A 12,364-nucleotide genomic window follows, 5' to 3' on the forward strand; every position below is an offset into this window, starting at 1 on the left:
ACATTACCAAGTCCTTTACTTTCTGATTCTTCATAAGTAGGAACTGGAAGGGATGGATAGATGAGCTTCCACAGTCAACGTCTCCTTACTGTGTATGTCCCTAAAAACCCTATTCTCTGCTAGCACTGTTGGAAGAACCCATGAAAAGAAGGAACTCTGATAAGGATTTGTTCATTCAATGCCTCACATAGACACAGACACACACACACACACACACACATACACACACTGTGATGCCCTTGACACTAGTTGTGATAGCATTACAGTGTTCTCTTTCTCATAAAACTGTTACCCTCTAGAAAGAGTGATGTGTTAACCTATCTCTAGAAAACAAAGACATATATGTTATGTCATATGTGTCATATATGTGCTAAAAAACAAAAACAAACAAACAAAAACATACCTGGGCACCACCTGAACTTCCCCAAACCATGAAGTTTTGGAACACAGTGAGGCCAGTGCCATTATTCCAAAGTGGCTGAAATTTAGGATATATAAGGAGACCATACCTAGAAAGCAAAGCAAAGAATGAAAATAAATTAATCAACATTTCCCCCATTGGAACTAAAAGGGGTTTAACATGTTTTTCTCAAAACGGACATATAAACATGGAACATCTTCACAGATGTGTGTGTGATACTTCAATGTACAACTATATTGTGTAGTTTTCAAATTATATAGCATTATTATCTGTAATTAACATCCTGTACAGAACTCCAGAACTTACTACTGCCTAACTGTAACTTAGGCTGACTGACTTTGCTCACTACCCTCACTTCCAGCATTTGGCAACTTTAATTTTCAATTTATTTATGGCCAGAATATTCAGTCCTACATGTAAGGGAGATCACATGGTACTTGTCTATGTCTGACTTACTTCACTTAATATAACTCCAGTTCCACCATGGTATTTTATATTTTTAAGGCTGAATCATATTAATATGTGTGCATGTGTGTATGTGTGTGTGTGTGTGAGAGAGAGAGAGAGAGAGAGAGAGAGAGAGAGAGAGAGAGAGAGAGGGAGAGGGAGAGAGAAAGAGAGACAGAGACAGAGACAGAGACAGAGAGACAGAGAGAGACAGAGAGAGACAGAGAGGGAGAGAGAGACGTTCTTTACCCATTCATTGGGTGATAGTCACAAATCGATTCCATTTCTTCACTATTGTAAATAGTGCTACAATATATGTGAGAGTGCAACTATCTCTTCAATCGATTTCACTTTCTCTGGGTGTATATCTGTAATGGTACTTGTATTTCTAATTTCCTTAGGGGATCATCTTGTTTTGTATAATGATTATATAACATCCCACCACTGGTAATTTATAAGTTTTTTTTTTATCCCATTCCAATGCCAATACTATCATTCATCACTCTGAATATATCCTTTCTAATGGGTGTAAAATTAAAGTGGTTTCTGGTTTTAATTTGTATTTCTTTGATGATTAGCAGTCTTAAGTACTTTTAATACACTCACTGGTCACTTGCACATCATTTTTTAAAAATATAATTTTAGGTATATTTTCCAGTTTAAAGTTGGATTATTCAGAAGAGGATTGATTGTATTAAGTTGTTTGAATGTCCCTTATAGCCTGTAGTTTTATACCTTGTCAGACACAAAAATAATGAAATTTGGGAGAATGGACAAGTAAGTCCTGGGAACATCCTCTGTGATGGACACTGCTCATCTCCCATCCTGTTCTGTCTGTACCCTGGGCCATGCTCCTGTATTTAACCATAAACACAGGGTCATGTTCCCTGATATTCCACCAGCCCTTCTAAATTCACTCCTTTCAGTAGAGTCAACCCCAGCAGTTCTAATCGCATCTCTTTTGTACTCCTATCCTTACATGGTCTACTGCTATCTTGCTCTTGTCTGAATGCTTTCTTCTCTCGCATTCTAAAGGCGGCCAGGACAGCTGGATGCTGCCATCACCACATCTATACCAATCTCCCTCTCAGCCAGTCCTTCTTGTGCAGTAGTTCCCTACCCTTCCTCCATGACTGTTTCCCAGGGTCTCAGTGTACATTTCTGTACCTAGCATACCTTTCTATCATCATCAGTACCTCAGCTACCAGTTACTTGCTTCCTGCAGGTACATCGCCCGAAGCATCTCTAATCTTCACACCAAGGCTTCAGTGTAGATTTGTTACCACTTTACAAATAAGAACTCCACTCTTGTTTTTTAAGTAATAAAAAAAGGAACTTAGTACTTGCATGTTAGGATTTGCATCAGCACCCAACTGATCCTGGAACCAACAGTTTTGGCCTTAATTCTTAAATTCCCTATGTCACCCTGTTTCCTCAAGTATTTTCTCTTAGCATCTGATGCCCTTACTCTCTGTTAGAGGACTTGAGTGAAATCTTATCTCTCTCTGATAGGCAAGACACAAGCAAAGGGTTCCTCCTCCAAGACTGATCTCTCCACTCACCTCCTGATCCATATCCACTGGCCTCCCTAGGGCTCAGCATTGCGAGCTGCTATCAACCCCTTGGAAATTCAATTTGTATTTCCACTGAATTTTCTTGAGCTACAGAAGGTATAGTCTGTTCTGCCGGCTTCTAAAGTAACTCCTTTCTCCTCTACCTCCCGTGAAAAAAATTGTGATCAACATGTTTAACATCTGTTCTTTGTCCCAACAAGTAGACAAAGAAGCATCTTTGGTATCCATCAATAAATGAATGAGTGGAGAAAATGTCATATATACTTACAATGAAATATAATTTAGTCTTGAAAATGATAAACCCCTGCTTCTTGTGGTTAATGTTGATAAATTCATAAGATAGTGTACTGAGTGATATTAACCAGAACCAGGGAAAAAAACCTACTTATATCAGAAATCTAATGGAGCTAAGTCTCAGGAGCAGAGAGAAAAATGGTGGTTTGAGGGGTCTAGGGGGTAAGTGGGCCAGATAAATACAAAACAATAGAATTTCAGACATGAATAGGTCTTATAAATACACTGTATACCATAATGCCTATAATTAATAATATTCCATTGGATACCTAATTGGTGCACATGTTTTTTACGATAATAGTATATTAATAAACAGACTATCAGGAAATTTTTGAGGTGATGAATGTTGGTGCAAATTATAGAGTTGGATTCATAGATATATGCTTATCTCCAAGATTATCATATATATATATATATATATATATATATATATATTGCAATTTCATGTTGAGAGTTCTTCAATAACATGGCTATAAAACAACACATTGTAGCATTGCCAGATCTTAGATAAATTCTTAGGATCATGCACCCTTTGTACATAAAAACAAAAATTGCTAAAGCACAAGCAGTGCACTTAAAATGCTTTTTACCTTGTACAAGAATGAGCAGTGTTCCAAGTGAAGGAGAGGAGTGGAGCGTGTGAGGTATGGTGGGTCCCAAGGTGAAAAACATAGCCATAGCCAGCTGAGCATACTCGGTTACCCTAAAGAAATTAAGGGATGTGAAGAATAGTTATTGCATACATGCTAAGGCTTCTGCTGGGGAAAAAAGAGAATTTTTGGTGCTTTCTTATTTTGTTCTCTTCAGGTATGGTGCATTCAGTTGTCCCAGATTCCACCACAGGATCAACCCCCACCCCCACTTGCCGACCCCCAGACATCTTGGCTACATTATAAATCAGTAGCTAGCATCCCACTTTAAATCTTTCTTGAAACTTCCATGGATAGAAGATATCCATGGTTAGTTTTATGTTAACAAATTAGAGTCATTTGGAAGAGAGACTCTCAACTGAGAAAACGACCCCATAAGATCTATCTATAGACAAGTCAGGAGGGCATTTTCTTCATTAATGATTGATGTGGGTGGGCCCAGTTCACAGGTGGTACCACTTCCTGGAAGGTGGCCCTAAATGGCTTAAGAAAGCAAGATAAACAAGCTATGAGGAACACATCAGTAAGCATCATTCTCCCACTGCCTCTGCATCGGTTGCTGCCTCCAGGTTCCTACACTGCTTATGCTCCTTGCTGGAGTTTACTTAGTGGTGAGCCATTCCCTCGATATGTAAGATGAAATGAACTCTTTTGTCCCCAAGGTCCTTTTGGCCACAGTGTTTTATCATAGCACTAGAACTCCTAACTAAGACAGAAGGTTGCCTGTGACACCTAATATGAAGTTAGAGTCACTTGGGAAGTCCTTATTGTGACATGCTAGGAGGCACAGTGGTTTTCCAACGTAGATAGCTAAGGTTGCAGTGTTCTCCTTTGTTCATCCTTAGTTCTGAGACATGCTGGCTGAGTTCAGTTACAAGCTAAACCTCTTCCATACACTTTTGTTCTGTTCAGATTACTAAATTACTTCAATATTTCTTTAGAGGGTACACTATCTAAATAATTTAATATTTTCATATGTTTTTTATGAAATCTAGCTCTTCCATGAATCGCTATTCCAATTGAATTAGAAATTCAATTCAGATCAAACAGAATTATGACGAAGTTATCTTTTAAAAAAATTATATGAAGTATTTACAAGATTTTCATTGCTGTGTAATACACACTAAGACAGAGCTAAAAAATAAAAATAATGATTTCCTCCTACACATAGAGGTGTTGCAGGTGTGGCTGCTACGTCACACGTGCAGCAGTAGATGGGAGAGAGGAGAGAGGTTATGCGTACGCTCAGTGTTCTGATCTACGAACACCTGAGTGATCAGGGGCCTAAAATTCCCTGAAGAAAACAAGCCTGAGAAGGAGCTGACCAATGACGAGTACCACACAGGACCACACAGTCCCAGACAGGCTCTCAGGAGAGAAAGCTGCAGGAGACTGGAGGAACCTAAGACAGACAACCCTTGTATGATGCCACTCAGACAGGCCTGTGGAGGAGCAAGCTAAGACAACCACCAGACTGGTATCATGGGGCACCAGACTGGTATCATGGGGCACCAGACTGGTATCATGGGGCCCCAAATTGGGAGCTAGCCAGTCTGGCACCATGCAAGCCTTGGGGGCCAGACCATGCCTTAGACACCCCTGCCCCAGTGTCGCAATGCTAGCACTACAAAGAGCACTCCTGAGATGACCTCAGACACTCAGAGACCACAGCTAAGAGGAGCAAGTAATTGGTGGAGAAATGGAAGAGAAAGAGAAACAGAAGGATGTGGGCACAGTGAAGAGAGGCAGAACTGGAGAGTGGATGGTCATGAGGAACCCCTTGACATGAGCAGACAGTGATACCACCTGGGACCACCTGACCTGTGCTGCCACCAGGGGCACATCTGGGCCATGGTCCTGCAACATCTGGAGTCTGTTACCACCAAAGCCCAGGTCTGGGAGGCCACCTGGGGACAAGTGGATGTGTGAGGGCTGTGCAGAACTGATCCCACCCCTCACCAGGGCCTGTGTGAGAGCTGCCACTGAGGGCAGGAGAGCAGGAGAGCTGTCCCTGCACCTCACCTCCTGCAGCACTCAGAGGAGTGGTTCCTGCAAGTCACCTGGGAGGTACAGTAAGGCTTGCCCTAGATGTGATGGTTACAGGTGAGCTGGTCCCAAGGATATGAGTGAGCACAGGAGAACTGGCCCTACCTCTTGTCTGTTGGGTGATGGCAACAAAAACAGAGATGTCTTTCTCCCCTCCTTTGTCCCTTGACATCTATGGTAGGTGGGAGAGTTGGTCCCAGGGTCATGAGGGAGAACTAGCCATGTCCCTCACCCACTGCAACACTCAGGAGAGCTGGACCTGCACCTCACCTGGGCATCAGAACAGAGAGGCCCATGGTATCCAGGGCTGACTATGAGCTGGCCCCAAGGGTGTAAGAGCAGGAGAGCCAGAAGACTAACCAGCTCAGATACCTCTCTAGCCCGGCTCCATGGTTTTAACTGAACCACTCTAACATCTACCCCATTGATGAATTCCTTGAGCACATGGAGGGGCCAGTCCTATTATCTCCAAAACTACAGGATCTCCATGACATGGGGCAATAACAAGTTGTCTGAGAGGAGTCCCAATGAGGTTTCAGTATTGATAGAGCAGCAGGAGCTAGAGGTGGCGTACCAGACTACTCTCCAGCACCATGTCTGCCTCTGTGCTGTCTTGCTCCTGCCATGACGATAATGATCTACACCTCTGAACTGTACACCAGCCCCAATTAAATGTTTCTTTATGAGTTGCTGTTGTCACTTTGTCTTTTATGTCAGACGCTGTGGACTTGGCTTTGCCTTCTCTCTATCCCTAATAATGGCATTGAATATCTTTTCATAGATCTATTGGCTATTTGCCAATCTTTGGAGAAATACTTACTTATCTTTTGCCTATCTAAAAAGTATTTTCACCATTTGAAACCACTTTTTAAATTTAAAATTATTTTGGTAATATTCTCCCATTCTCCTAAGCCCTTTGGTATCTTTTTTTCTTTTTTTTTTCTCCTTTATTAATTTATTCTTGTTACATCTCAATAGTTATCCCATCCCTTGTATCCTCCCATTCTTCCCTCCCTCCCATTTTCCCCTTACTCCCCTCCCCTATGACTGTTCCTGAGGGGGATTACCTCCCTCTGTATATGCTCATAGGGTATCAAGTCTCTTCTTAGTAACCTGCTGTCCTTCCTCTGAGTGCCACCAGGTCTCCCCCTCCAGAGGACATGGTCAAAGGTGAGGCACCAGAGTATGTGAGAAAGTAATATCCCACTCTCCACTCTACTGTGGAGAGTGTTCTGTCCATTGCCTAGATCTGAGTAGGGGTTTAAGGTTTACCGCCTGTATTGTCCTTGGCTGGTGCCTTAGTTTGAGCGGGACCCCTGTGTCCAAATCTGCCTATCATAATGTTCTACTTGTAGGCTTCTAGGACCCTCTGGATCCTTCTACTTTGCCATTCTCCCATGATTCTCTCATCTAGAGTCCCACTAGAATGTCCTCCCCTCTGTCTCAGAAAAATGGGAACAAGCCCTTTGGTATCTTTTGCCCCTTTATACCCACCCAATTTTTGCTTCTCAAAAAATAAATAAAAACCCAATAGAACAACAACCCCCCCCCAAACTAAGAAAAAATTACCCTCCAAAACCTCACCAATCTAATAAACACACACACAAAATGGTGGAATCCATTATATGTTGATCAAGCACTCCTGACATGAGGCCTGCCCTTGAGTGGTTGACATACCCAGTGTTACTCCATTGGAGGAAATTGGTTTTCCCTCTCCGAGCAGGTATAAATGACAGTTTAGGATGAATTCCCTAGTCCTCACAGTGTGTACCAAGGCTGAGTTACTTCCAACAAGGACATTCTGTTTATTCTTGCACTAGTTATCCCCTATCAATGTGCTCCCTGCCTCCCCAGAGGACTGGGGATGGATTCTAGGGAAGCCTTTGCATCTCTCTTCTAGTGGCAAGCTGGGAAGCCTGTTTCTTAGATTTCTCAGGTAGATATGGCCATCTTGGCCTAAGGCTCTCAGACTAGAAAAGCAAGTATATACATTACCTGTATGCCTGAAGTACTCCTTGATCAAGTAGAATTAAACACTACTTTTTCATTCTTCCTAGTAATAGTGACACCTCGGTAATGCACCTTGACAGAGCCCAGTTTTTATTTAGTTCTGTCTTCTAGATAATGGAAAAAGGGGAGCGGCTTCTCTGAGATGTGATACTGTACCACCAAGGAGATTTAGGTACAATTTAGGAAAGGGCAGACAGAAGCACTCACTCAACAACCAATATTGCATTTATTTTGCTTCCTACAACAATTATGATTTGCTTGCAAATTCAGATTCCAACAATGAATAATAATTTATCATTAATGATTTACTGATTCATGTTAGCGTACTGTGGCAAGACAATCTGTGGGCCAAGAAGATAGGTTTTTTTTTCCCTTCTCTAACTGGTCTCTCATTCTATCCCACAGGAGTTAGGTCGCACAGGGATAATATCTTGGTGACTGTTCTATTGCTGCGAAAAGACGCAGCATGACCAAGACGGCTCATAAGAGAAGACATTTAACTGGGCTTTCGTTACAGTTTCAGTGTGTTAGTCAACAATCATTGTAGCAGGAAATATGGCAGCCGATGGGCAGGCATGGTACTGGAGCAGTAGCCTAGGGATCGCATGCTGATCTGTAGAGGAGAGGCAGAAAGAGCAAAACCACATCCGACATGGGATTTTGAAACCTCCAAGTCCTTCCTGAACTGTCTACCGACTGGGAACCAAACATTTAAAGTACATGAGCTGATGGAGGCCATGCGTACTCAAACCACGACAGCCGAATACTGAATTTAGATATTGTTTTCTCATTTTAAGTTGTTGGTAGTAAAGAAGTTTTTCCTAATATTTGGTAGACGATGTCAAAAACATGGGTAGATATATAGACACATACATAGATACATACATAAAAACACAGACACATATGCTTGTGTGCACGCACACACACACACACACACACACAGAGGATCAAATCAGACCTTTCAGGAAATCATTATTTTTTTCATTTAGAACAAAGTTCTTTAAATATTCATTTAAATATGAATCAGGAATATAGCTATTTAAAATGCATTTTGTTAAAGTTAACATACAGATTTTAATTATGCTCGGTATGATGCCAAAGTGATTCTTAAAAAATAATCTTTTTATCGATTTTTTTGTGAATTTCACATCATGCATCATGATCTCATTCATCTTCTCTTCCCCGTGTACCCACCTTCCACCCTTGCAACCTCCCCAAACAGAGAAAAAAAGCACTCACTGTGGAAGTTATAGTGTGTCACAGTGTATCCCACAGTATACCACTTTGTTCACATTTCTTTTCTTACAAATGTTCATTGCTATGACTCATACAGCTGGAGGGTAGCTGAGAGTTCTACACCCAGACTGGAAGCCAGCAAGAAGAGAGTGAGCCACCGAGCCGTGCTTGAACATATGAGACTTCAAAGCCCATCCCCAGTGATGCACTTTCTCTGTCAAAGCCACGCCTACTTCAACAGGCCATACCTCCTAACAGTACCAGCCTTGTGAGTTATGGGGCCCATTATCATTCCAACCACTATACATGGTGAAATAATCTATGGATTTAGTGGGATAGTTACAACCAAGAAGTGATAGTAAGTGCTGGTTGATGACAGGCAGGTAGGAACTTTCACATACTGTGGTTAGGAACACCAGATAGAACCACCACTCCATCACATCTGGCACAGTCTGCACATTTTCACATGTATGAAGTGTCCCGCAAAGGACAATCACTAAGTAGATTAGTGGTTGTCTAGGGATGAGAAGCCATCGAAAGGAAAATGGCGGAGTGACTATTAATGAGTATGTGGTTTATGGGGGAATGATGAAGACATCCTGATTTCTTTGCTGTGACGATGGCTTCACAAGTCTATGACTGCAACCAAAGTGGTTTTGCTGCATTCTTTATTTGAATGTATTATTGTGGAATAATTTATATCTTTTCAAACACTTTAATTCTGAAATTTCAGAGCCCTCTTCCTCCTTGTGGTACTCAAGCCATTTCAAGCTCAAGCCACTGGTAGCTGTTCTCTATCCTCCTTAGGCTGAGTAAACTTGCTTCATCGTATAGCTTCAGTCACTCTGCAGCAACATTTTTGTTGATTTAATTATGAAGGTAAAAGATAATTTGAGGCCTTATAAACCCTTGTACCTGGCTGACACACTGACAGCTGACATGTAGCAGCATTTTCTGCAGAAGGTAAAATTTAAAGGTCCTGTGCTTTGCATGTGCCTCATGGTCCACAAAGCACACACACAAAGCAAAGCAGGTGGGGGAAATGTGACCTAAGCTTTCACAACAATGAAAGTGAAGGAATTCTCCGTCCTCAAAGTCCTTCAGTCAGCACCAGACTTTCCCTGAATTTCAAAGGTTGCCCTGTAGGATCTGGTCAGGGAGTTAGGCCATGCTGACACAATCATTGTGCTGTTTGCTTAACTTTATCTTGGTATTTATTGTGGGCCCCATAGGCTCTTTAGCCTGGATGCTTGTAAACAGTCTTTCCCTGGTTTTACTCAGTTACAGAATGTTTTCTTCCCAAGTAGACCAGTTGGCCTATTCTTTACTAAGTCTCATTATTTGGCATTGCAAATTGTTCTTCTGTTTCCTGGGGTCATTTGCAATTCTAGTCACATTTCTCTTACCGCACAGCACTCAGGAAATGACACTTTTGAATATCTGGATATTGCGGTATATGGTGCTGAATTACTACTCAGGAGGCCACAGGATTTCAGGAACATGCATCCTTCTCTAAGATATCAGTTATCTTAAGGGGTCACAGTCTAGAGAATCTAGACCAAGGGTAATTTTGTCTCCTTGGAAACATGTGGAATTATCTAGAAACAGTTTTTAATCACAATTCACAAGGCAGAGGAAAGTGCCATTGGTATTCAAACAAACTGCTACACAGAGGAAACCTGTGTTATCTAAGCCAAGTACACAGATGAGGAAGCCTACTCGTTAGCCTACTATTATCAAAGTAACTTATATACACTTGTCTATATTGATGGAATTCCATAATTTTATATTAAATGTGAAAGTGCAATTATTATACTGAGGAATGTCTTAGCAGTCTTCACATGGAAGGTATTTATGTCTTTTCAAAATAATCAAACCTGGCATTAAGCATTCTCAATAGAATATTGCATAGCTGTGTCAGTCCTGAGCTAAAAATTAGGTTATGCACTAAAAATTCTCAGCCTCAGGAAGAATCATGATGTCTCAGAAGGTGCATGTAAGTGTTCCATATATTTATCCAAAACAAGGACACACCACAGCACTTTAGCCCAATCTTGACTACAAAAGGAAACCTTCCCCAGTAAATACTATGTGAATGTTTAACTTTCAGATCGTCTAGTGACTGCCTTTACTGCAGGTAAGACCACACAAACCCTGTTAACACAAACCCATGACCCACAAGTACCTAAGAATGGAGGGTCAAAGAACAAAACTCTAGGGAGGCAGAGATGATGTGATTAGAAGACTTCTTCCACGCTATCATGAGGAGAGTGTTCAGATCCTCAGCACCCATGTCAAAAGGCTTAAGTAGCCTGTCATGCTGTCTGCATTCCTAGAGCTGAAGATGAAGTCAAGAGGTTCATTGGGGGTTGTTGGCCAAGTCTCAACAAAATAGGAGGGCTCCAAAATCAGTGAGATACCCTATATCAATAAATAACATGGAGGGCCAGAAATATAGCTCAGCATGTAAAGCTGACCTGAGTTTCATCCCTGGAGCATACGTGGTAAAAGGAGAGAACTGACTCTCACAAGTTGTCTTCTGAGTTATAACATATGCATGCATGCACACGCATGTGTGTGCACACGTGCATGCACACACCCCCACACATTCTCTCACAAATACAATTTAATGTTTAAAACAAATTAGTTGGATATATACTGAAGAAGACACCTGGCATCAAGGTTTGGCTTATATGCACACACACACACACACACACACACACACACACACACGTATACACACAAGCACACTTGCAACGCAAGCACATTCAAGTGCACTAATCAGTATTATACTAAATAATGAAAATTGAAAGCATTTTTCATCTAAAATTAGGAATGATACAAGGTGTCAATATCTCCATTTATTTCAATATAGTACACACACACACACACACACACACACAAACACACACACACACACACAATGATAGCTCTTAATCACCCACTTTCTCTTCAAGCTCACTATGACAGTGGCACTTTCAGTTTAACACATACATCAGTTTTATTAGCAATGTATGCCGGCTCATTGTCAAGCCTTTATGAGAACGAAGAGTGCTCCAAAAGTTCAGAAAGACATTCGGAGGCCACACCCTTCTTCATCACCACTGCCAGCACCAGTGCTCAGAAAGTATGCATTCTCAACAGATGAATGTTTGTTGAATCACCTGCCCTAGTGCCACTAGTATCTATGGGCATGTGAGTAATCACAAAAAAACAGTGGTGTCCGAGTGCATTTATAGTTGGAAGGGATGGTTGCATCTTCGGTCTGGTGCTAACTAGTAAGACTCACTTTTCTAATAAGAGAAGTGCATCCGCAGCCAGCTCACATTACTGCCCGGCCCTTTCTCTCAATTCCAATTGGTTACTCTACAAAGGATCCATGAAAAAAAAAAACCACATACTTATGTGAGCAGCCCGAGGCTCGCAGGGCAGGGTTTAAGGCAAGGAGGGAATTTTGTGTGGAAATCAATTCTTTGCGGAAGTCAATGTGTTATGGACGTTCAAGCAAGAGAAATTCCAGAGAGAAATTAACTGCCCACATAAGCCAGCTCCTTGAGGGGGTGCATCTGTAGTGACTAGAAGAAAAAGGGGTGGAGGGAGGGGGACTTAACCCTTCAGGCAGCTCTTAAATATGCATTACCTATTGAGTGCGGAGAGCCAGAGAACTGAGATTGGGTCCTTTAAAA

The 12,364-nt window shown here is 41.6% G+C and overlaps 1 protein-coding gene across 7 annotated transcripts in view; it reads right to left on the reverse strand.

The window, feature by feature from the left end:
- Positions 1 to 12,364, reverse strand: part of PKHD1 (PKHD1 ciliary IPT domain containing fibrocystin/polyductin) — a 443,479-nt gene that overhangs the window by 247,462 nt on the left and 183,653 nt on the right. For all 7 annotated transcript variants that reach the window (XM_084755074.1, XM_084755077.1, XM_084755075.1 and 4 more), the window contains 2 exons: positions 3,327 to 3,439; positions 404 to 509 (listed from right to left, as the gene is read on the reverse strand). In XM_084755074.1, coding sequence (XP_084611200.1) covers positions 404 to 509; positions 3,327 to 3,439 — 219 coding nt within the window. The remainder of the gene's footprint in view (positions 1 to 403; positions 510 to 3,326; positions 3,440 to 12,364) is intronic.

The sequence above is a fragment of the Acomys minous genome (assembly GCF_964271855.1).
Source record: "Acomys minous genome assembly, chromosome: 13".
Taxonomy (NCBI): Eukaryota; Metazoa; Chordata; class Mammalia; order Rodentia; family Muridae; genus Acomys; species Acomys minous.